Below are 24,710 nucleotides of genomic sequence, written 5' to 3' on the forward strand. Positions count from 1 at the left end.
GTGCACATATGCCCAATCAGTTTAAAGTTAAAGAAGCTGCATAATCAAACTTTTAGTTTAATTAGCTATTTCATGCTCATTTTTGAGCAAGTCTGTAGTTTGAAGACAGGAAGATAAAGAAATATTGCATGTTTGCTTTTCTGACGGTTTGAACTTAAACCCATAGTGTAGATCTCTAAACAGCATGGGATTCTTGTTCCCACCCAGGCAACCACACTGATGGCACACTGGCTAGTTTCGAATGATCATAAGGACAATAGGTCACCTGCTGTTGCAAACTTGTGCTCAACATACAACACAACAATTTCCAGTCTCTTGGAAGGTGCCAAGGTTTCCTAAGCACACTTCACCAAATACCAGAGGTCTTTGAGAACAGTCTGCTCCTCACACTTATTGATTTCTATACTACAAACTTTTTCTTTTTGAGATACTGAATATTGATTTTACATTCACGTTTCTTTTAAGTGATACTCTCTTATGCCCTCTGTTTTGCTTTAGTAATCAAATTAAGCACTCCAGGCACATCTAAAATATTTCAAATTTGCTATGGCAAACATCTTACCCTGATTTTCATTACAGAGATTGATTTATCAATATGTCAATATGCATGAATTATTTTTAGCTATATTCCCAATTTTCACTAATATCTGTCTTTTCTTAAAAAATACATTATTGTGTCAGACTAAATAAGACATAACTGTACATCACTGGAAACATGTCCAGTAATTCTGATTTTCTGATTTAAATAGTGTAAAATCAGTATAGGATTTTTTCATATGTAATCTGATGATTTTGTAAGTATTCCCTGGGACAATACTAGTTTTTACACCATATTAGCAATAATTATGGAAACAATTCCTTGTTATATAGCATGTCAATACTATATTAGGTCATATTTCAATCTTACATAAAAGTTGTTAATGCAAAATTTGCATTTATTCTCACTTTTCCATTTCTATAATTATTTTCAACACTGTATATCTAGATGGTCCATACAAATTTTAAATACTACCGAAAACAGTTATAAAGTTCAGTCACAATGTTTAAGGTACAGTACAAACCTTATGTAGGGTGTTTCTTCTTCCAAGTACAGTAAAAATCTCACAACTTTGTCTGTTTTCTTAATATTTTGCATAGCTTGGAGTGTAACAAGCAACACCTTCCCAATTCCCAGATATACGAGTGAAATGGTAATGTGTTCTTTTTTAAGATGCTACACCTCATACACACAGTACAAAGTATGACCAAACTGCATTTCTGCGATTACATTTTTGCATTTACTTGTTCAATCTGTGTCTAGCTATTCAAAAACAGTTTATAGGACTGGAATATAATTAGGCAGAAGAATGACAATTTTCAAGCAGCGGTCTGACAAGTTGATAAACAGAGTTTGAAGGAAAAGACACCACATTTTACTAGGATGAAAAATCTTGAAAAGTTCACTGTACTTATGTAGTCTATTTCTTTGTTATTTTTTAAATGGAGTGATTGTGCACGTCGGGCTTTGTGGGATAAGTGCAGATATGTTTAAATAAAAAGCCATAGAAATGCAAGTGAAGAAGTCAGAAAAACCGGGTGTCAAATATTTCAATTTATTCTGAAAAAGTTTTCTTCAGATACTGAAATATTTTAATAGCAATGTGAATCATCCTTTGAAAGTAAATTTATATTGTAGATCTGAATATGAATGAGCCCACATGCCATTCATTTTTCAGCAGAAGGTCAATGTCAGGTGCCAGTATTTCAAACCTATAGCAATGTGCATGAATATATTTTTCATAAAACACGGTATTTTGTTTTTCTGGATTACACTGGAGATCGGTGTCTTCATAGCTGTCTTACTGTTAGATCTCCACTCCTTAATGCAGTTCTTACTGCAGACACTGATTTTAGTCTCATGGTCTTCAGTTACTGTACTTCTTGCTCATTATGTGAAGAATTCTGTTATTTTTTTATAATGCTGTGTGCTCTGGCACAAAAAGTGTTTGAAAACACACACAATCCACATTAGCAGCCTTTCTTTGCAACAACCAAATAGAATGATGACAAGAAACTAAGAAATGCTGCATTGCCTAAATCTCTGCATCTCTTTGTAAGTGTTTTATTTGATTTTAGTGTCCTGCAAGTAAAACATATGCTTGGGTTTGTAATAAAAATAAATGACCATTTATGATATTGCAAATCTAGTTTTGGTTTTCTTAAAGAAGTAAAGCTTTAAAGAGATATTGAAGAGCGGAGCAGGAAGCCCTATTTTTTATCAGCACATATCAGTACTTTGCATATTCCTTTTTTATTTTAATTAAACATAGCTAGGACTGAATTTGCTGCAATGTTCGGCTGTTTCTCAGATCACGCAGCCTCTTTGCTTTAAAATAGTTGATACCCTAAAACGTAACGGCTTGCCAGACAAATCAAGTTCCCTTAGCTAAAGTCAAGGCCTAAATAATTTATAGCCTTAATCTGCTCAGCGAGGTGTGCGGTCTATGACAGTAATTATAAATGCAAGGAGAAATTATAGCTGAATACTTTAACTGCATTAGGAGCCATCTGATGAACAATCATGATTGCCTGCTCATTTTCAACAATAGAGGGCAAGTTGGTGTCAGAATATTCAAATCTCCATGGTGCTAGTCTGCTTTTCTCCATTTACCATCAAATGTCAGTTGCCTGTTATAAAACAGAGATGTGATGGGTAGTGGTAATTGAAGACTTGATTGCATGAAAAAAAAGATGAAACAGCATTAAATGTTTATGAATTTGGAAGGCAATTATTTTTTAATAGCTTTGACGAAAAAAAGAAATACGTTTTTAACTGTTGTTGTCATCCTGCGACAGTACATCTTTCCCCCTTAAAAAAATTGAAATATGTTATCTGAGTCCCACATGATTGAAGAGGTTTAACCAAGCAATATGCAGATAAAGGATAAAAAAATTGCTAATAGTGAAACTCCTGTTTGCCATTAATACCTCTAATGGTTTGAAGCACATGTAGCTACAGAATCTATATATATCTGTGAATATTTTGATTTTTCAAATATCTGCTTGTCTGATTACCAGTCCAGAAGGAACTATAAATAACTATAAGTCTTTTGAGGCAATTCAATTGTATTCCAAATTTCAACTGTACTCCACTAAGAAGACATCTAAAAAATGCCAAAACGTGGCATTTTACATAAAATGTTAAATAAAACATTATAAATTATTTTTTTCTTCTCATTCAGTCCATTAAAAACAGACATGCACCATCATCCAAGGTCATTAAATGTGCTAATGTGAGGCTCCAAAACACAGAGAACATGCCAGTTAAAGTGTTTGCAGTATCCTTGTTTCTTTTGAATCAAAACCTGTCATGATAACACCTAATTAGGGTGAAAATTGCTACAATGTAGTCAGAGAAACTAACTTTGATAGCTGGATGTTGTGTGTATATCCCTGGTTTGATTCTTTAAAAAAAACACCATTAATTTGCATGTATTTAACTCCATGGATTTTAAATGAGTTACGAGGACTCTGGGGGTGCAGAGAATGTGGGGGGAGCTATCATCTGAGGCCTCTTCAGCATACTTTTTCATTAATATTATGTTTGCTGATGAATTCCTTGACTTGCTCTATGATCAATATTGCATGTGGCAAGGCACGGCTTTATTAATTTATCATGTTAAAAACTGTTTTAAAATGGTTATATATTGCAATTCTTAATTTTTCCATTTAAGTTGGTTCTCCTTGTGGAAAGAGTTGACTTGAAGAATTGTCCTATGAATTTACCCAATGCTATCATGTATCACACTCCAACCATCCATCCATTATCTAAAGACTGCTTCTTCCAGACAAGGGTTATGGCAACTTGGGAGTCTATTCCAGAGGTATATGTATGGTACCTAAAGCGCCTGTTCATTCCTGCTTGCTTCTTACTCAGTTCCTTTTTGACAGGAGCCATCATAGGCCATGTCAGCAAATTTGAAATCCTTCCTGCCATTCAGGCAAATGGGGAAAATGGTCACTGTCCCTGTGCTTGCTACCTGAGATCTTTCTGTGCAGGTATCAGGTGTTTGTGTTTCTGGTATGGAGATGTGAGATGTGAAGATACACTTTTTGGTCACCTTTCATTTTCAAAAACAGGACTGGGTGTCTCACTGCCATCTATCCGAACACCCCTCAACTGTCATATGAATGAGGATAAAACAGTTGACTGAATGAAGGTGTGCTTTTTTAGGTCTTGCTGCATAGTCGCGGAAAAGAAAAACCTTTGGACTTCTTGGTAGATCTTCTGTGTGACAAAGGTTTTTATCTGCCAACAGGACATTCATTGCTGCAATGAACAATAGTCTTGGAATGAAAGCAAATTCTTAGAAAATGTTAACGCTTTATTTGTATCAGTACAAAAAGTGCAGGTTTCATTTGTTTCAGTATGTTCTTTTAACATGAAACTCAACACTATTTTCGTTCTACAGTATGTACATTTATCAAGGACGCCATTATTTCCAGCCCGTCTAAAACCGTAAGATCATGTACAGCATCTAAGCCTAAACTGGTGATGAAACATTTATTAAAGTGCTTTTTTAATGTTCTATCATTGCAACACAATATATTTTTACAGAGCAATATACTGTACATTTCTGTTAACTCAAAATGTGCCAACAGGTTTATCAATCTACCCATCAGAACATCTGAGTATAAATGCAGGTGTCTGGTGATCTGAATTAAATTACAATAAATGCATTAATCATTTCTTTTTTTTTTCTTAAAAGTAATAAAATTAAAACCTGGCATATCATACAAATAAATAGTAGTCGTAGCCAATGCTATTGCATGCAAACATCAGCAATTATGTTTCAAGCAGTAATATGTTTCATTACTGGTGATGCGTTTGGACAGGGTGCAAAATAATTTTTTAAAAATCAGCTATGGTGTCCCTGAACCAACAAAGTTTTGTAGGTTTTTATTTATGCAAGTCCAGCCAGTGGATCCGTGTCTGTGTTTTATTAAAAATACAAGTTTCCAAAATGGATGATCCTACGTAATGCTACTTGAAACATAAGAAAAATCAGACCTTGTGAAGAAGAAAAGCAAAGCAACAACAGCAATTACAGTAAAGAAAAAGGAGTAGAAACCTTTGCTTTTTTTAAAACTTACTGACAATGTTATTCTTTATCCATCTCAACAAACTGTGAGTGGTTCTCAGGGGATTTGCTGTGAGTTTTACTTAAGTGAAGTTTTACAGCGTGGTTGCTGGCAAATGTCCGACTGCACAGTTTACATTTGAACTTGGAGTCACCCTCTTCATCCACGGACGGCCCTTCGATTGCCTTCACGCCTATGGCCTTTGGCAGTTCAGGCTCGACCTTTGTCTGCTGTTCTATTGGAAATTTATTCATATCTTTAATCTGGAAGCCTAGATGGGATTCCAAGTGGTTGATGAATGCCGAAGGTGTCCTGAACTGAGATGCACAGTCATTGCAGTAAAAGATGGGATGCCCAGTGTCCATGTTCTTCAGGAATTTGGTCCCTCCAGTTTTCCGTAGCTGATATTTGACGTTTGCCAGCCAGTGGCTAATTGTGGTCATGGAAAGCCCGGTGAACTTGGAGATATGCATGCGTTCCTGAGGACCCAGATCAGACAGTAGGTACTTGCCTTCGGATGTCTGAAAGAGACTGGAGGCGAACTGAGCTTGCAGGATGAGGAGGTGTTGTGGGTTCCAGTTAGACTGCCGCCCCTTTCTCTTGTGTACTGAGTACACCTCTGCTGATACGTCCTCAAAGCGTCTCACATCTGTTTCAAGTTTCATGGAAGGCATCCTTGAAGGCATTGAAGGTTTTGGCGTCGTGGCTTTTGGAAGAACCTTGACCATGTCAGCAATGTCAGACAGGGCATGTTTTTGGGGAACTGGAGTGCAAGATTGAACCCGGGAGGTGGCCTGCGTTTTGCTGCTCTTCGACTTTGTCAAGTCAATGGGCTGGTCATTGCTCTCGAACAGAAAGGAGCTTTTAAGACTGCTGGCTCTGGGGGGGACGAGTGCCAAGGCAGGTTTCTCTAAGCTTCTGCTCAGTTTGGAGAACATGGCTTGAGTACTTGCAGTGAGTGTGGCCTCAGGTCGGGTATGAGAGGGCTTATTAGCTTTTCCCAGATGATTGTTCAAAACAGACTGCAAAGCACTTAGTGGGTTTACGCCAAGCATCTCAGGAGAGTCATTGATAAGTGCTGACACATTGCCACCTCCATTGCTGGCAGGAGGGCTGGGTGATTTCTTGTTTCCCTCTGAGAAATCTGGAGTGAGGTTCCCCTTCATTGTTTCAGTACTGTCTTTCACACTGTCTTTATCTGCCTGTGTAGAAACAGAAGATTCGTTCTGGACATCACTCTCAGCAGGGGCTTTCTGGTCAGCTGTTCCACTTTGGGCCTCCTTATCATCAGATGGGCTGCTCTGTTCTTTTTTGATTTCCACATTATGGAGATGACCTGCAAAAGACTCGATACCTGGGACGGCCTGATAAAATTTCCCTTTTGGGGCTATTGGCCTCAACCTGTTGTTGAATGCCTGCTTCAGTTGTATTGGCTGAGAGACTGGAAGGTTGGAGTTCTTCATCACTCCAGAAAGCTGGTATGCAGCATGAATGCTGGGATAGGCACTCCAGCTAGGTGTCCCAGTCTGAGCTTTATTGATTGCTGAGGCAACTGTATTGGCCAAAGACTTCAATATATCACCTCCTCCTTCAGATTCTTGTTCAAGGTCTTCTTCTCGCAGGTAAGGGTACTTAAAAGATGCTTCCCCCGATTTTTGTTCCCCAGTTTCCTGTTTGCCATCTTTCCCATCCTTTTCTTCTGTCTTGTTGCCTGTTGTCTCTGGTCCTTTTTCTTTCTGGATCTCGGTCTCTCCCAATTCAAAGCTGTTTGGTGATGCTTTTGCACCCTCAGGATCAGACTGAGTCTCATTTACTGGGGGCTCTGCAAGAGACTGCATCTTTTCTACGGCCAGGGGATCAAGGGCTAATTGCTTGCCCTTTTTGGAAGCTGAACTTGTAACTTTGATAAAGTGGCCTGTAACCATCATGTGAGTGGTCAGCTGCTGAAGAGTGTCATGTGAGCTCCCACATTCCATGCACTTTAAAATTTGAGATTTGCATGTCTCAAACTGCCAGGTATAGCTAGCACCATTCTGATATCCATACCGGTTGTGGGAATTGTGAAAGCCTGATGCTCTAGAGTCAGTATATCCAGAAATCCCTGTGGTAGAATCAGGTGAACATGGCCTAGTGGCTTCATAAGCCCGTTTCTTTGCTGGGGGGACTATTTTGGATGCAATAACAGGAATGGGTTCTTTCAAAGGCACTTTTTGGTAATGCTTAGTTTTTATCATGTGGACGCTTAAGTCTTGGAGGGAGTCAAAAGAGTGACCACAAAACATGCACTTGAGAACTTTCTGAGCATCTTCTTTCCCTTCCATGTCTTGCAGGTTCCTTTTCCTTGTCTTGGAGCAGGATGTGGAGGCATTGCCATGTCTGTTGTGGTTGTCATCTTGATAATGCCCACTCTTGTTCATGTGCACTGTCAGCTCCACCAGAGTGTCGTAGGCCGCACTGCACTCCCTGCACCGGAAACGACTAGCCCCAGTGAAAACCGTCCCGCATGTTTTACTGTTTTGCCTGTATAAATGGACAGAGCTGAAAAGGTTTGGCTTGGACGCAGGCTTTGGAGAAAGAGTTTGTTGCAGGGTTTTTGAGAGAGCATCTTGGTGCCAGTCAAAGTCACTCTTGGTGCTGCCATTGGTGCTGTCACAGCTCCCTTTGCCAGAGTTGGCACCCACCTTCAGATCCAACCCAATTCCTGACCAGTAGGAATCTGACAGGAAGTTGGCATAGGCTGCTCTCATTTTTTCCAAGCTATTTTGCATCTCATCTTTGAGTTTCAGACTCTTGGTGTCCTCGTCCTTCTGGCTTCCTGATGGGGAGATGCTCTTAAAGTCGGACAGCCTGTCACTGGCATCACTGAGACGAGATTCTAACTCGGCTTCCTGATTGGAGGCAGCGCTCACTGGCGAGTTCTGGTAGCTGTAACTGCTTTTGTTATCGGTCTCCTTTTCCTCTGGCTCTTCTGCGCTGGCTTTGTCATGGCACTTCTCCTCAGGTGGAGAGTCATTTTCTCCTTCGTCCCCCGCAGAAGTCTCTCTGAGATTGATATCTTCCTCTGGCACGTACACTGAGAAAGAGATGAAAAATAAGCATTATGTTAACAATTTATATCTCTTACCAGCAATGCTTGTAGCATCGACACATTTTGAGAGAGGAACAGACTCAAAGAGAATGGGAAAGAGGTGGATAGCTCTCTTCCTCTATTGCACTAGAACAAAGGCTTCCACAATTACTATGCAAAGGGAAGACACCTGGTTTGTTAAATAAAGCACAAGCCTAATCAGTGTAATTTGATAGTTAAATGATGTGATTTGGTGTGTCATTGAACCTATGAGACGTAGAATGACAAGGTCTTTTTTCAAACCAAATGCTCTACAAACCTAACTGGAAAATAAAATAATACATAGTTTACACCCTCCCAATGAATTCCAGAGAAATAAGCTAAATTAGTCTCAGAAATTATTTAATACTATGTTTAAGATAATGGCATAAAACTAATGATATTAAGGTTACTAATGTAAAAGTACTTTTAGGACAGCTGGGAACCCAACTCAATTTTCCATAAGTCCCTTCTAGATAGAGTAGATGGACTACTGGTACACTCCTCTTTCAGGAATCTAACCTTTCACGTGATCAGGGTGCAACATATTCGTAATGCACAAAACAGCCAAGCTATTTAAACAAGGTAAAAAAAACAATATGGAACAGATGGAAAATTAGTAAAAAAAAATGAAAAGAAGCTTCTGAAAACTTGTTCCGAAATGAATTCCAACCCATTCTGAGCATGTGTTATTATGCCTCCAACTGAAATTCCATCCCTTTTATATTAGTTTCTTCATATGTACAGTACACACACATGCATACATTGTTTTATAGTAGAAGGCCCAAGCTATGTCTTCCATTTCTGAAATCTAAAACTCTTTGCACAGTGCTAATCCTATCATGAAACCTTTTAGGCTTGGAAGGCAGTCAAAGTCTTATTAGGAATCAAATAGAAGGATTTGCTTAGTGCTTCTCCTTGTAAACGAGAGAGTCCTGCAGGATCATTTGATTCATGACAGGCCACTGACTGAGCCAAAGGTTTTCCCTTTTCGTCTAGACATGTTTACAGCAAACGTGGGCCTGTGAGTGACAAAGGGGAATGGATTCCTCTCATGGTTTGCTAAGCATCATTGCAAATGACCCTATCCAGAGATCTGAACGCTTGAACTGAAAATAATGGGAATATTATATTCTCCTCTGTATAGGGTAGTTTCACGTCCAGACATCCTAATATAATTTTTTTAAAACTTGTACCTCAGCAGCTGCATTCAGTATCTTTGCACCAATGTCAAAAACAACCTGAAGTGATATGATGATGCATTATTAATAAATGACACGCCTCTATTGTACTGTGTATCCACTTCTCTACAAACTGTCTGACTAGGAGAAAACCAGAGGTAATTTAGAGATGCTTAAAGATGACAGTTTGGGAAAACTGTCGTTATTTGCTTGCACAGTAAAAAAATAAATATAAGAACAGCTGTCTCTCTCATTATGTCTTCATATTAAAAAAAAGTATCCAGCTGTGTAACATTTCAGTGACCATGAGGCAACATTTTAGTATACTGCATTATAAAAAGAGATAAATATAAATATGTATGTTAAGAACATTATAAGAATTTGCACATAAATATATGAGTTAAGAACATTACTATGTAACAGCATACAGGGAATTTGGATGGAAATATGTCTGTTTTTGCAGTTTTAAACCAAATATCAGAGAAATCAATAAGAGTATATAGCCATCACCTGCAAGGAGTCTTTTTTCAAAATTTATTTCCTTTATATTTTCACTCATTGGCACAAATAACAGGTTGAAATAGTTTAAAATAGTTTATTTAAGCAAAGTTACATTACAAACTGTAGTAAAAGTAGATCTGACTATAGAGAATTATGCTATATAGTGAGAGAACACTTACTGTGATTTTCAAGTTGTGTTGCAGAGTTTAGTAAATTGGTTATCTTCAAGATCTGAACAGAAAAGTTCTGGATATTGGATAATATACCAAAGGGTTCTTTACTAGTCTATATCTAACATAAGTCATCATTACGAAAATTGACAAAATTGTGAAAACAGCTTCAATGGTGCTGATCAAAAGATAAATGATAAATTATATAATTATAAATTATTTACAATTTTAAAAGATTGAAAGTTCTTAATCTCCAATTTTCCTCTCAGTTCAACTGTTCATGGGACACAGATATTATCATAGTACTTAACTGGTAATTAAATAACACCATTTTTGACAAGCCAGCCCCTTCATTTCAATGTGAGTACTGGGTAAATCCAAAGTAATTATGGTGTTTCAAAACTCTGCACCATACCTTAAGACAGTCAAAGTATTGCAGGTGATTTCTTCTTAATAGTTGCTTTTGCACCTGCACTGATGTACAGTAACTCAGACTATTATGTCAACATACAAAAGAATAACTGTACCACTCAGTATACACTATAATACACAATGTGAAGAAATTAATTGTACGGAGCACTCTTGTTATTCTGGGTTGTAATCTTCTAAATTCCTATTATTTTAAATATTTGGATCTGTGCTGTGAGTCCTTCTAATTCATATCAACAATATACTGTGCACAAAGATTATAGTATAGTCAGTAAAGTAGTTATGCTTGAAGACCATAAGAGTTCAAGACTGGACGGACAACTGACAGATGGTTTTTAATGTAGGCGAGTGCAGAGAGTTACAAAGAGGTAGCAAAACATAAAATACAAGTAAAAGAATGGAAACACTGAGCAATCTGTGAGACACTTGTTACCTTCTAAGCAATGCAGAGAAGAAATAAAGCTGGCAAAGGGAATATTAAGATAGTAAAAACTGCAGAACTTCTATCAAGGGATGCCATGTTAAAATCGTGCAAAGCACTATTTCGGTCTCATTTAGAATACTGTATATACTGTATTTGGCCTCCATGTTACAAAAAAGCTATTGCTGCTCTGGAATCAGTCCAGAGAAAAGCATCCGAGTCTGTTCCAGGGCTCAAAGGAATGGCCTATCCTGACAGCGTTAAAGAACTGAATCGTTTTAGTCTTGGACAGAAAAGACCAAGAGAGGGCCTGATTCAAGTATTCAAAATCCTCAAAGTCAGCTCTATTGACCGTGAAACATGAATCAGAGTACACAGATGGAAACTACAGGGAAGTACATTTAAGGTACTTTTTATTCAAAGGTTTGTTGGACTCTGGAACAATCTACCCAGTCAATACTGTTGATGCTGATATGCTTAGATCCTTCAGAAAATGGCAAGTTGAGACCCTTAGATCCATTAACTACTAGCATTCAAAATTTAGTAGGGGCTAAATTGCCTACTCTGGTTTTTAACCTCTCTGATAGTATATTCTTGGTTTCTTAATATTGGAGAAAGCTTAAGTTTCTCAATGAATCCCAGGGCATAGCTTTGAGCTAGGCTGCCTCTGGAAATATTAGAAATGGTTGATGGCAGGGGTTTAATTACAAAAAAGTATATAATGGTTAAAAATAACATCTTCCCTGTTCTGAGCACTCTTTCAAGTGTTTCTCTTCCATTTTTAAGAGTTCCATTTTTAAGTTGGAGGTACTTGCTAGATAAACTGACAGTGCAGGTTTATAGCTGTATAGCGCACAGTCCAAACTGCTTTCACTTCAACAACCGATGGTTTAAAATAAGAATTTTATCAATATTTCACAAGTGCCTAAGGACAAACTCTGCCGAAAGGCTGGCAGCTAATGGCGGAAGATGCAAAGGATTCACTGGTTTAAAACAAACATGGAACTAAAACCTGGGCTATAAGAAGCATGGCAGGGCTGCTGCAAGCTCAGTGACCTTGTTATGCAGAGAGAGAGAATTTCAAATTATAAATTACAATGGGTAGAGTTTCAGAAAACCATGTATACTTCCATAATGCCTTGCAGCCTGCAGGACTATTCGACCATTTTCTAACCTTATCAGGGGCTCATTTGATGTCATATATACACACAGAAAGACAGCACCCACCAACTCCCAACCCCATGAAATAAGGTTTTCATTTGCTGAATACCGCTGGCTACTGTACATGTCATGTTTTATTGATTGTCTTCTTTTGCCTGGTTCTTTTGCAGTTCCGTTGTCTTCAGGAACACTGCAGCCCTGTTGCAAGTCAAAAAAGGCAGCAGGGCTTGTGACTGGCACAACCAATAAAGGAGTTCAGAAACTGCTGGTTTGACCCTGGGCTAAAAATGAGAGAAGATGCATACTATTAACAGATTATGGAGGTGGAAGATGATGGATTTCAGCTTCGATCAATAGAAAACATACTCAAAAGTACCCCAAAAATATATATAGCTCATTTACATGACCAGGACTTTGAAAAATAATGTTTTCAGCAAAACAATGCCTTCACCCGAGTTTAATAAACTATTGAGCATGGGCATATATATATAGGACTATTACAAGGTGATGCTGATCAAAACAGACAACAAAATGAGACACATACCACTATTGATGCAATTAAACAAGTACTCATGAGGAATTACATTTAGTAAAAATAGAATAAACGCAATTAGGATGTTTGACAATATCTTTACCAGAAACTAATGTTGTGTTTTCAATGTGCATAATAATAACTGCCAATTAAAACAAAAGAAGGGATTACATTGAGCATTGAATTGTGTTCACTTAGGTTTTACGAGTTTTAGATTTCACATTGTGTGGACCCATTTGACTGGTTAAATGTCCGTTTTTCTAAACTAACCTGAGATGTCGAGGAAAACAGATGGGGCTGTTTGAAAAATCTGAACTCATCTGTGCTTCTCAAGAGCTGTAGTTCTAAGATAAAGTAGTTCTGAGAGTATTAGTTGCAGTTGTAAGGGAGAGACCACAGTGCTCCTCTTTCAGTAACCTAGGAGAAATCCTTCAGACAGTAAGTGCTACTGAAAGGCTGGAAAAAATGCTTTTTTTATTTTTCCTAATAAGTGCATGGAATAGGGTTTAAAAAAATGCCCAGCAAATGATATTAGAAGTATTTCAAGGTTTCAAAGTCTATCCATTCATTTTCAATAACTTTAAACTCACATTCAGGGGCTCAATGAGCAATGATATGATCTAGATGGGATACACTGGCAGACCAGTCCATCAAACGTCTAGTAAAATGTCTAATTTAAAACTATTTTTTAAAGACAACTTGGTCTTAAGATCCACTTAATAATGCATAATTGAAAACAGAAGAATATACTGTAATCACTGATGATTTGTATCCTGGTGGAATTATTCAGATACTTTGAATAGTATCCAACTATTGTTTCTGGCTCTGGAGGAGAAAAGACAGCATTGTGAGTACCTACAATTTTTTCTTTTACTACCACTGGACTAAAAAAAACTTTCTGAGAATACATCCTCCCTTTAGCTCTTAGCTCTGGGATCTGATACCCTGAATTAATCAAATGAAAACCTCCAATTAACCTCCGGGCAAGGATCATGCCAAATACCCACATGACTAGTTACACTTCTCAAAGTATTTGTAATGGAGAACTTGTGTTTGCCAGCTCTGATTTTGTGCCAAACAGCATGAGCCTTCAGTGCATCAGCAGATGCATGTAGCAGAGTAACTGAAGAAGCCACTTTAAGCCTGCCTGTAAGGCATTCTGCTTACAGGCAGATGAAGGTGCTGCACAATGCATTATAACACAATGCAAGTACAATGGCACACTTATGCTGCATAATCATAATCATATAGCACAAGGTAATGCATGTTCTGAATTTGTAAACATATTAATAGGGCAAGTAACTATTGCAACAAAAAGAATGTAAGATTCATTTATAAAATACAAAGATAAAATGAATCTGCCATGAACAAGGTTTAAGGCAATAATTTCCAGTCTTGCTTAGAGGGTTTAAACATCCTTGATATTGTAGCAGTTCTGTTTTACCTGACATTATCTACTGTGCAGTCTAACATACTTCATATCTATGAATAAACTACGACAAGTCCTAAAAATTATGAACATATGTTAATGTGATCCTATCAATGATTTTATAAAACCACACATAGTTTTTTTTTATCTTTCTTTTCTTTCCTTGACAAATAATCGTGCCTGGTGTGCTGTAAGAATAATGTTGTCTTTGTTATTAAAGTCCAGTAAATACAGCTTTCAACCTAACTAGGCTTACAAAATGGGAGGACGGCACGCCAAAACAGAGATTTAGCATGTCATAAAACCTTGTAAAGCCTCCAATCTGTGTCACTGCAAATTTATATCTTTTGACAGGGATATGCAAAGGTCAGAAAACCTAGGGTGTCTATCATAAATCAGCGACTTGAAATGTTTATAACATTAATCCGTTACAACAGCCTCTGATTTCTGGCACATCAGATTCTCAATTTCTCATAAAAATAGTCAGATGTGGGTGCTGAGAAAATTGTGTACAACTGTTTTTTTTTATTACAGTTCTTTCAGCATGTTCTTCTGGGAAGGTTTTATAATGTTTTTACGGAGAAATTGACAAATCTTTCTTGTCCAAAATATCTTTCATGTTTTTTTTTCAACGGAAACACACATAATTGTTAAAAGTACACACTTTAAAAAGCATTTTAAAATGTTGTATTCAGCTTATTAAACTCAAAGCCCTAATATTTTCATTTTTTAGAAAACTGAAACAGATACACCTAACAGATACACAATATTTGCCATGGGTGCAATTAATTAGCTTTCTTGAAGTTGTTTGCTTTTAGTTTAGCTATGGAAGAAATATAAGTTTATTCTACTTTTCAACCCACAGATTTGCAAAAAGCTTAGTCCAAATATTAGATCTCTTAGTAGAAGCTTCTGGCTTATCTGTGAGAAACTACGCATATCGGATACCTCAGATTTTCCATGATTTAATGAGGAGTGTCACCTTTGACCTCAGGGGAATTAGGGCGGTGCTTGCCTTCCAAAAACAAAGTGACTTAAAGTCAGGTGTATCTGCCAGCGGATCTGGATCAAATAAAACAGGAATTGGCAGTTTCTGGACATAACAAAACTCCAGGAAAGGGCTGGATGTGAAACATTTCTAACCCACTGCTTCATTAGCAAAAAAAAAAGATCCGTTGATGATCCGTCATCAGCATTTTCCTTTATATGCCTCAACTCTTTCCCCACTGTACAAAAGCCACTTGCAACATTTCCTGTTACTATACTGTACAAGCTTCCTAGAGCAGTGTGTATCTATCCACATTTGAAAGGTAGAAAGAGTTCACGTTGGTCACATTCAAATTTGCACATTATTATTTGTAGTATTTCAAAAGCATTTTAAGCTTAGATTTCAAAGCAACATGTTGCCATGTGTTATTAGTTTGGAAAACAAATCACAATAAATTTTAATCACAATGTACTAGTCAGCATTTGTCAAATGCAGAGTCAAAAATCTTATCAGTGTCATCTACTGCAGGCACAGTTTTGCTGATATCATGCTCTGTGCATTCTTGACCACAACAGAAAATGTATAAGAAACATACGTATAAGAGGGAAAAATGACAAATTATGTACCCTACATGAGCTCAGACCTTGGCACATTACGATTCTGTTAATGAATGTCTCAGCATTTGAATAGGCTCTTGCTATGGTATTTTCAGGTAATTAAAGTCATATTGCCACTGGGCTCAAATCAACTTCAAGAGAAGACAATGTTCAGATGAGCTTCTGCAGGGTGCAGAAGTGTCAGTTGACAGATACCCTTGGGGTAGTCAGGCACATGGTGGAAAAAAGGAAAAGATAAATTCTTATGTTTATTGCTATTGTGGCAGAATGAAAAAGAAAATAATACACTTTACCACTAAAAATATCTTTAACTCCTGAGTCGCACTGCCAGATTGTGTTTTCACATACAGTCCAGGAAAAAAAAAAGATTTACACTGCTGAAATAGCACAGTACTGATGTACACAGATGTGAATTTCGTTTCATTATGTTAGTTCAGAATGAATTGTCATAATCTCCAAACTTTTCTCAAATCTGAAAACCTCTCCCAGATATGATCTGCTGCTTTTATTTGTGATTCCTGTTTGGGAGGGGAGGAGGCAGTGGAGGTTTAGGGGCAAAATTGGTTTGATCCCATCTGTGCATCTATCCAGCTGCAAGTCAGGCACAATATTTTCACTCAGCACAAAGACATTAATTTTATCATGACAAGCAGGCTTAACTGATAAATGAGTGAGAACAACATATCTGCTAATACGCCTGTAGATTGAATATTAAAAGGGCTAATTCAAACTAAAGAAATATCAGCAGAACTATTTTTCTTCTTTTTTTTCCACACTGCAGGTTTTCCATTGATTTGACATGTAAAACAGCAAAGCTTCGGGTTAGAAAGAAAACAGCTGCATTTTTTCTTGCCCTTTGCGTTCCAGAGAGGCAACTCTATCTCTCTCAGGGATGGGAAAATTCATAGGTGCCAGTGACAGGTCTGTGCCCCCTCTTCCCCTGTTCTCTTGTTGTCTCAAGCTACAGTTCTCAAGTGTACAAATCAATATCTTTTTTGCTTCCCATTGATTGCCTGGCAATGGAGTCAGGCTAACCAGGACTGTTATGACATTTCTAGATTTCCTCCTGTCCTTGGAACAATCAATTACATGCACGTGGCAATCAAAACCCCTTCACAAAATGAACCTGCTCTGTGACATTTTCATCTTCCGGATTTATACTGCGCTTAAGATGCATATTGCGTCCGTGTCTCCTCGCCTGATGCAAAGCGAGCCACTCAGGTATCGACAAAGTATGCAGGAAGCAGGTTCTGCAAAGTGGAATTTTTTTTTTTGAGTTGGGACTTAATACTGTCATAATTTTCACAAATCTGTTCTTGATGAGTCACACTACTGGAAACAAACCTAGTGAATTCCATGACATGCATGCGCAAAGAAGTGAATCTGAAATGTTGCAGATTTATTTTACACTTTTTTAAAAAGGGCCTAAAATTCCTTTCACTGTATGAAGGACTTAGGAATCCAAAAAAAAACACTTTTACAGCAGGCTCCGTTACTGAGACAGTAACAGAGTTGTCTGCTTATGTCCCAAATACTGCTGATGAAGGGTCCTAACTACATCTCAGTGTTGTTTGTAGTTTCCCCTGAGGTCCATGACGGATGACTACTACTGCCACTAAAGTTAACTGCACCACCCCCTCAATCAGGTGGTCGAGGCATGGACTTCTCAGACCAGCCATATGTGTAAAGCAAAACAAAGAAACCTTGTATTGGTCTTCGTGTCCTTGAATCCTCTTTTCATTTCTCAGCGTGAGATTGTGTAGAAACCCAACCGTTTAGAACATAAAAGCCCAAGGGAGGAAATTGTCCCATCTTGCTCATTTGTTGGTTTGCTGCTTATTGATGTGAGGATCTCATTCAGCCCTTTCGTTCATAAGGAATCTACTTCAAAACTTTCCATTCTCAATCCCAAATGCATTTCTTCTGGAGTTTTCTACCCCATCTGCCATACATTATTTTGATTCAGGTGACCTGAGGCTGAGTAGTATGGTGGTTCACACTGCTGCCTCTTGGGTCTTGTGTTGGCTCAGAGTTGGCTTGGGGTGCCTGCTGTGAGGCGTTTTCATGTTCACCCATTTCTGCGTGGCTTTTCTCAAACTGCTCTGCTTTCCTCCTACAGACCAGGAGACATGCTGACCTGGTTCATCGGCGGCTCCGAATTGTCCCAGAACGTGTGTGTATCCTGACATCCCATACAGAGAGGAGCCCCACCTTGCAACCCCCGCCTGCTGGGTTAGACTCCAGCTCACCACAACCCTCTAAGGATAAAGTGGTTACTAGAAATGGAAGATGAGTGATATTTAGCTAAGTTACTAATCATAATTATACAGGAGTAGGTTGGTAATGTAATGCATTGACTGTCCTCAGTTTGTTTTGTTCCTTTTTAAGTAAATATAGACGTTACCTTTAAAATGCTCTCCTCAGCCCTTGAAACAAATGTTACCTTCCAAGTGAAGGACTGACAAATGATTACTGTAATGTGCTTCTAAAAACATTTAGGCAGCAGTATAACAGACAAGAGGTTGTAAAAGCTCTTCTGTACTTGTTGCAGTTATAGAACATGTGTCAAAACATGCATGTTCCCAAAACTTGCACCACATTATGCCACGATGTAATGTACAGTACAATCCCTGAGGTCCTAGACCCAGAAGAACTTTTCGAGTGGAGATGTGGAGACGTCGGCTATTTAAAAAAATCCATCTTAAGGTAACATCTGACACCCAGAAGACACTCCAGTGAGATTCTGACTTTAAATGCTTAATTAGATACTCTAAATGCTGCACGCCAATAATGAGCCCCAGGCTTCTTAAGGCTTTGTAAACACTTCCCTTTGTAGTTCTCTTGTGTTAAGAAGGAACGGCTCCTGAAGTTGGGGATGCTGTCTGCAGCTTAAAATAAAGCCATAATAGTCCAATTAATGCTGCAATTGCCACAGGCTAATGGACATTAGGGAATCTCAACCCTTGTTCCACATTCAACGATTTTAATAGTCTACAGAGAACTAATTTTGTCCTCTAGTTTTTTTTTTTAAGTCCTTAATTGGCTTGTTGTGTTTTATACGGAAATGATGCAAACTTCTAAAGAGAGTTCAATTAGAAGTCTGGGGATTTTTTGTTCTTCCCTCTCCGTATTTGTTTGCTTATGTCATCTGTTTTTTTTTTCTAATTTCAAACTATGTCATTATTTTTAACTAAATATAAACAGGGCCGTAATTCATAGGACAAAAGTGTCAGCCGGCGTGGGTGGATTAGAAAAGTAGCAAAGCAAACAGTGCCTAAAGAGCGCAGAGTGTTTTTAAGGATTTCGATTCTGGATTTGTTTAAGTGTTGCATCCATGCCATACTAATAGAAAATTTCACTCAGGGGCTGCTGTCAGTTTTATGCATGAAGGGGGATGTTACTAAAAGCGCATTACTTCCTTCACTAAACAGGACCAAGTCAAGCAGATAATGCTTTCCTTTTATACACCCACATGTACAAGATTTAATATTTTAATACAATCTTACAAATTTAGCTTTATTTTACTTTTTACACTTAAATAAGAATTAATCAGTGTAGGCAAGGTGTTCAAGTTAGCACTGGATTGGGCCATGACATGTTCTGATTACGCTACAGCTTGCAGACTCATGCTGTCTCAATAATGTTTTCAGGGCAAGACGAGATGATAACCTTGTAGGTTTTGCTTCTTCTGTCACTTAGCCAGGACACAGCTTTTCACATGGATTAATTTACCGAGAAAGAAACTCTGAATTCAGGGTCTCCTAAGTCAAAAAATAAGATTATCAAACTTTGCCCACTGTAGATATTGAATTCTCAATTACAAGAATATTACTTTAGTGCACCGTAATGCATGCTGTTTACTCACACTCTTGTGCTTAATAAAAGCATATGGTCCAACTTAAATAGTGCTCTGGTATTAAATAATGTCTAATGCTCTGGAGGGAGGGGTATTATACTTCTTGAAATCTGGAATGCATAATTTACATTAAGGGGTACTGGGGCACAGTGTTAGGGTTGATTAGCATTTTCACAACTGTGGGTTGCAGACCTCTGATTTCCGTTCGTATCTCTTATGACTAAAATGTAATATTTCAATAGGCATTGTTTTAATACTTCGCACATACAGTAACTTCCCAACCTTGCTATGATCTCATGGAAATTATTAGGCTTTGCTTTTTTCCAGTCTTCTTTGAACAAGGGCAGCAGTCAAGAACAGTTACTTTAGAGGGCAACTTCAGGTGCTCTTAGTTTAAGTATAAAATGTGCTGCAAACTCTTATCTGTCTGACTGTCGTAAGTGCATGACTAATTTGGTAAAGAGCTATTTATTTTAGAACTGTGTGTTCTAAAAGGTCTATTTTTCAGAATCTATTTTAGAAGAACAGTACATAGACTATTATAGAGACTCGGGTTCAGAGGTGGACCAGAGCATTCCAGAACTATCTATAGGAATATAACTGGGGTGAAATGTTTCCAAAATTGAATTTTCAACATCAGAGAAGTGATTTATTGATATTGGAAAAGTACTGAAAATCCAACATAATGTTGTTACAAATAAAAACATTTGATTAACGTTAAATACAAGTTAAATGCCTAATGTTACAGTACAAAGTCTATTTTCTAAGAAAGCACTAAGCTCTTCAAATAGCGATCAAATGTTTAGCTGTATAAATAGATATAGTATACGCTGAGAATCACCTTAACAGAATTTAAGAAAGGAAGTCAATGCCCCATTTTTCATCCTATGTTCTTCATGTGTTATGATGACAAAGCACAATTACTAAAGAGGCTGTGGCCTTTTTTTTTCAGCGTAATTTTTTATCAATAATCATCCAGTGGCTTTCATGGATGATATTAGTTGGTGTCATCCATATGACTTCAGATCTTCAGGCAGACCTCTAACCCATGATTAATTCTTGCTGAAATCAAATGAATCATTCTAGGCTGAAATTCTATGAATCGCAGAAACATGATTAAATTCACAGAAAAATAGCTACAATAAAATAATGGTTTAAATAGATTTTCTTACAAGCAGAAAGTGAACCGTAATCTCCAAAAAATAAAAAAATGAACATCGGAACTTCATACCAAAGGGATACAAATAGTTCTATACTGTCACTATGCCCCTAGTTCAGTACAGAAGTGGCCACTGACCACACAGAGATTTTCCTTTCTAGATAAGTCCACTTCCACACTGATGAATCAGTCTGCATTTCTCAGAAGAAATACAATATATGCGCAAACCTGATAGTGAGAATAACCTGTCTGACAGGCTTCAACAGGATTGAAGAAGAACAGACACTTGGGCACACTGCAGTTTGTTCCCCATAACTGCAATAACATTGGCTAAGAAAGCAATTTGCGACCTCTAAGATCTGCATTTTGTACAGCAATCTTGTTTGATGTACTGTATTTCGATAACACAAAGAAGTTGGTAGGACCTCATAAAGGCCTTTGTGATATAAAGGCCTTATTTTTTTCTTGCAGAACAAGGATAACTTTTTTTGTGAACCAAACCATTTACAAGGGTGAGCTTCTCTTCACAAAAATAATTGTGGCCATTAATTCTACAAGACCATTTACAGTCTCTCTCTAAACCCAACTTAACAATCATGTTCATCATGTCTAAAATTTGCTTGAAAGTAAATGTGGGCTGTGAAAGTTAAAAGGGTTACAAATGGTAATTCCTTGTCTAAAATTGGCAAGATAAAATTTGGATTTATTAAGTTAAAAATAAAAGTTGACTTATGAAACGCCTTCTCCAAACTCTCCAGTGATTCCAGTTGTTGTCTGTCTAAACTCCTCTTGTTCTCCCCAGCGCTTCAGCTGCCTGATGCTGGTAGTAGGTTTCATGATGTCATGGAACAGGGCTGCTCTTTTGATGGCTGCTAGAAGCTTCTGCTCTGAGACACATCACTCATGTGCAAACCTAATAGGAACTGAACAGCAAGAGAGGCTTGCAATCTGCACTCAAGCTCATAAGTCATCACTTCGCAAACGCTGTTTGAGACTTGCGCTTTTTACCATGCCTGGTCTAACATGCGGGAATCCAGGCATGATTGTTCCCACAAAAGGACATCCCTGTAAATTCAATAGTAATATTCAATTACTGACCTATAAAAAGCAAAGCTACTATACAAGGCAAACTGTACATAAAATCACCAGCATTATGAACGTCCTTCACCCAAAGGGTTGACATTTGTTTGCTCTCAGGACTTTGCATTTTATGTGTGCCTGCACCCATTGACAGAATTGTTTTCTAGGCAACAGGCATAACAGAATAAAACATTTACCTTATTGGGTTGTCTGAGACGGGAACTGGAGAATTTATCAACACCTAGACGGATAATTAAGACAGACTGAATTTGTTCAGTGATTCTGAATGTTCATTCATGCACCCATTTTCGAATTATTTGTACTGTCAGCCCCCTCCTACCTTCACGTCTTTTGCCATTCTGGAACAATTAGGACAAATCAAAGACTGGATAAATCTGTGTTGCAATGCAGATAACTGATGCATACTATATTACAAACTGATGCAATTACAGCAAGCAAATGCATTTGTTACTAGGGAAAATATTGCTAAGTCTTACTGCAACAAGTCTGTTACTTGGATTGATTTTCTTTCTCATACAGCTCTCTTGGCTTTTTGATTATAAGCTGATGATTGGCTTTGTTTATAGAGGGATAAAAGTAGCTCAACGTAAAGTGTTTAAGCTGGCAGATTTCAATTTTGTAACATTGCTGCACATAACAATATGAATTACTCAAGTTTATATTTGATAAACTGCTGAAAACAGGATTTTTGCTGCTCTTCACTACCTGCCACAGATACTGTGCCATATATCTTTACTGTATGTCTCTACAGTACATTTTTTGGAAATAGGCATTTAGTTTTGGCATCACATTAACTCATAAGAAAAAGTGTTGCAAAAATCTAGGCTAGTGTTAATGCCCTGAGGATCACCAGAGGAAATATGCTGAGTCATCACACTGTTAAAAAAGGAATGTGATTATCAGGTGTTTTCATTTCAGCATCATGGAACTGGGGCAAGGTTGTCTCTGAAAGACGCAAAGACACATAGAAACTCTGCTATCTTGTATCTAGGAAAATTGTATTTGCAACCAACAGCATATAGTTTGCCAAACACATTTTAAGATGTGACAAATGTATTTTAAGTTTAGCTTGAAATATTAGATTGAAGTTTGAGAGCATAATATTGTTCCTTGCTAGTCTATAGTGGTGGCCTTTTTATTTAAATTATGAAAATGAAATATGTAAGACCAAAATTATAAGTCTGTGCATGAAAAATGCACTACAGTAATGCAGGAGTCTAAACAGTGTCACCTCGTGACTTTAAGGAATAGGAATGAATTCTTTCCCAAGATATTGAAGAAAAATACTAAAGACAGAGAAACAATAGTGATGACAGAAGGCAGAGCCAATTGCCTCAGGGATGAATTTAATTATTTTGATGAGAACCACATTTCACTGTACAAAACAAAGAAATAAATCTAGTCTACGGCAAATTTATTCTGCTTCCCCACTAAACTTCTCACTCTTGCTTTCAAAACTGCTGTCCGTTAAACAAAAAGCAGCGCATACCTTTCTAATCTTGTATTTACTTTTCTTTTTTCCTCCAAAATGTTTAAAGATTGGCTTCTTGACTCTTTTGAGAACAAGGTCTTTTCTCATTGAACATAAATGTGGATTTTACATTTGCCTCTCCTTTTACAGTCTTTTTCTCGCTTATATCATATAATAGGCTCTTTCTTTTCTTCTAGAACAGCATTTTTAGTATCATATTACATCTGAATATGGTGAACAGCATTATTGCAGAATGAAGAAGAAAATTATTTCTGGTGCTTGATATGTAGAATGTAAATATTTTGTGTGCTATATTTTTAGAGATATTACGAGTAGCATCTTACGCGTTTTAAATGAGGAGTGGTTGACTTAATGTGTTTTCCACTCTGTAGACTTAAGGAACACAGTTTAATCTTATTTATATTTTTATTAATAAGAATTATATATTTATATATCTTATATATTTATAAGAATTAAGTCTCACATATTTGACAGCTTCACCATTGGAAACCCCAGTGGTCCCTGTTGTCCATCAATACATTACAACACACCTAGATGCTACAGTGGCATGGGGGTTAGAGATTCCACCTCACAAGCCTCCTTGTGGGTAGAGTTTGCAAGTTCTCCCTGTAATCTTATGGGTTGTAATTTTGTTTCTTCTCATAGTCCAAAGACATGGTGCCTGGGTTACCCAGCATCTTTGAATGGTTCCCCTGTATGTTTGTGTGCCCTGTGATGTACTTGATGCCACTGCCTGGCAGGTTGGGCTCCAGCTCACTGTACCCTAGTGTTGAACTGAGTGGCTATTGAACATAAATGGATGAACATGTTTCAGGGAACTAGAAGAGGATTCAGGCAGGCCCTGGATGTCTCCGTCAGTAAATGTGCTCCCTCAGAGCACACTTTGGGCCTCCTGACCCAAACATCTCTGCTTGGGTCAGCTCACCTGGACTGTGACCCGGATTCCCAAAGCAGAAAGGTTGTATTTGTGTCAGGGTGCTAACTGACCAGGCTCCTCTCTGTTTTCATACAAACAGTGACTCCTACGTCCTGCCTCATAACTTCAGGCTTATAGCATCACCAAGGCTCCTGTGTTCAGGGAAAGATGCACCACTCCTTCAATCAGCTCTCCTGTCAGACACTGTGGAGCCTCCAGGGTGTCACATGATAACTTAATGAAAATCCTTAACACGTTGGATGGGTATGTAATGCAAAAATAACTGGTAATTTAATTATTCTTTCCAAAAAAGTGGACACTAGTGTAAAAATCTGGAAAATATGTCAAAATGATTTGAAAAACATTTGCTCTTCACCTGAAGGATCTAAATCTAAATAAATATTTGTATGTTTTAAGTTTACATCACGGTTATGGCACATGAAACTTTAACTTTAACTACCCCATGTATGCTTGACTTAGATGTGCGGTGATGAATGAATTCAAGAACTACTGTCACTTAAGATCAGATC

At 37.7% G+C, this 24,710-nt stretch overlaps 1 protein-coding gene across 1 annotated transcript in view; it reads right to left on the bottom strand.

The window, feature by feature from the left end:
* Positions 1-4,726: 4,726 nt before the first annotated feature.
* Positions 4,727-24,710, bottom strand: part of tshz2 (teashirt zinc finger homeobox 2) — a 79,682-nt gene continuing 59,698 nt past the window's right edge. The window contains exon 2 of the mRNA XM_088937650.1: positions 4,727-8,194. Coding sequence (XP_088793776.1) covers positions 5,142-8,194 — 3,053 coding nt within the window. The 3' untranslated portion in view covers positions 4,727-5,141. The remainder of the gene's footprint in view (positions 8,195-24,710) is intronic.

This window comes from Atractosteus spatula, chromosome 19 (genome assembly GCF_055471065.1).
Source record: "Atractosteus spatula isolate fAtrSpa1 chromosome 19, fAtrSpa1.hap1, whole genome shotgun sequence".
NCBI lineage: Eukaryota > Metazoa > Chordata > Actinopteri > Semionotiformes > Lepisosteidae > Atractosteus > Atractosteus spatula.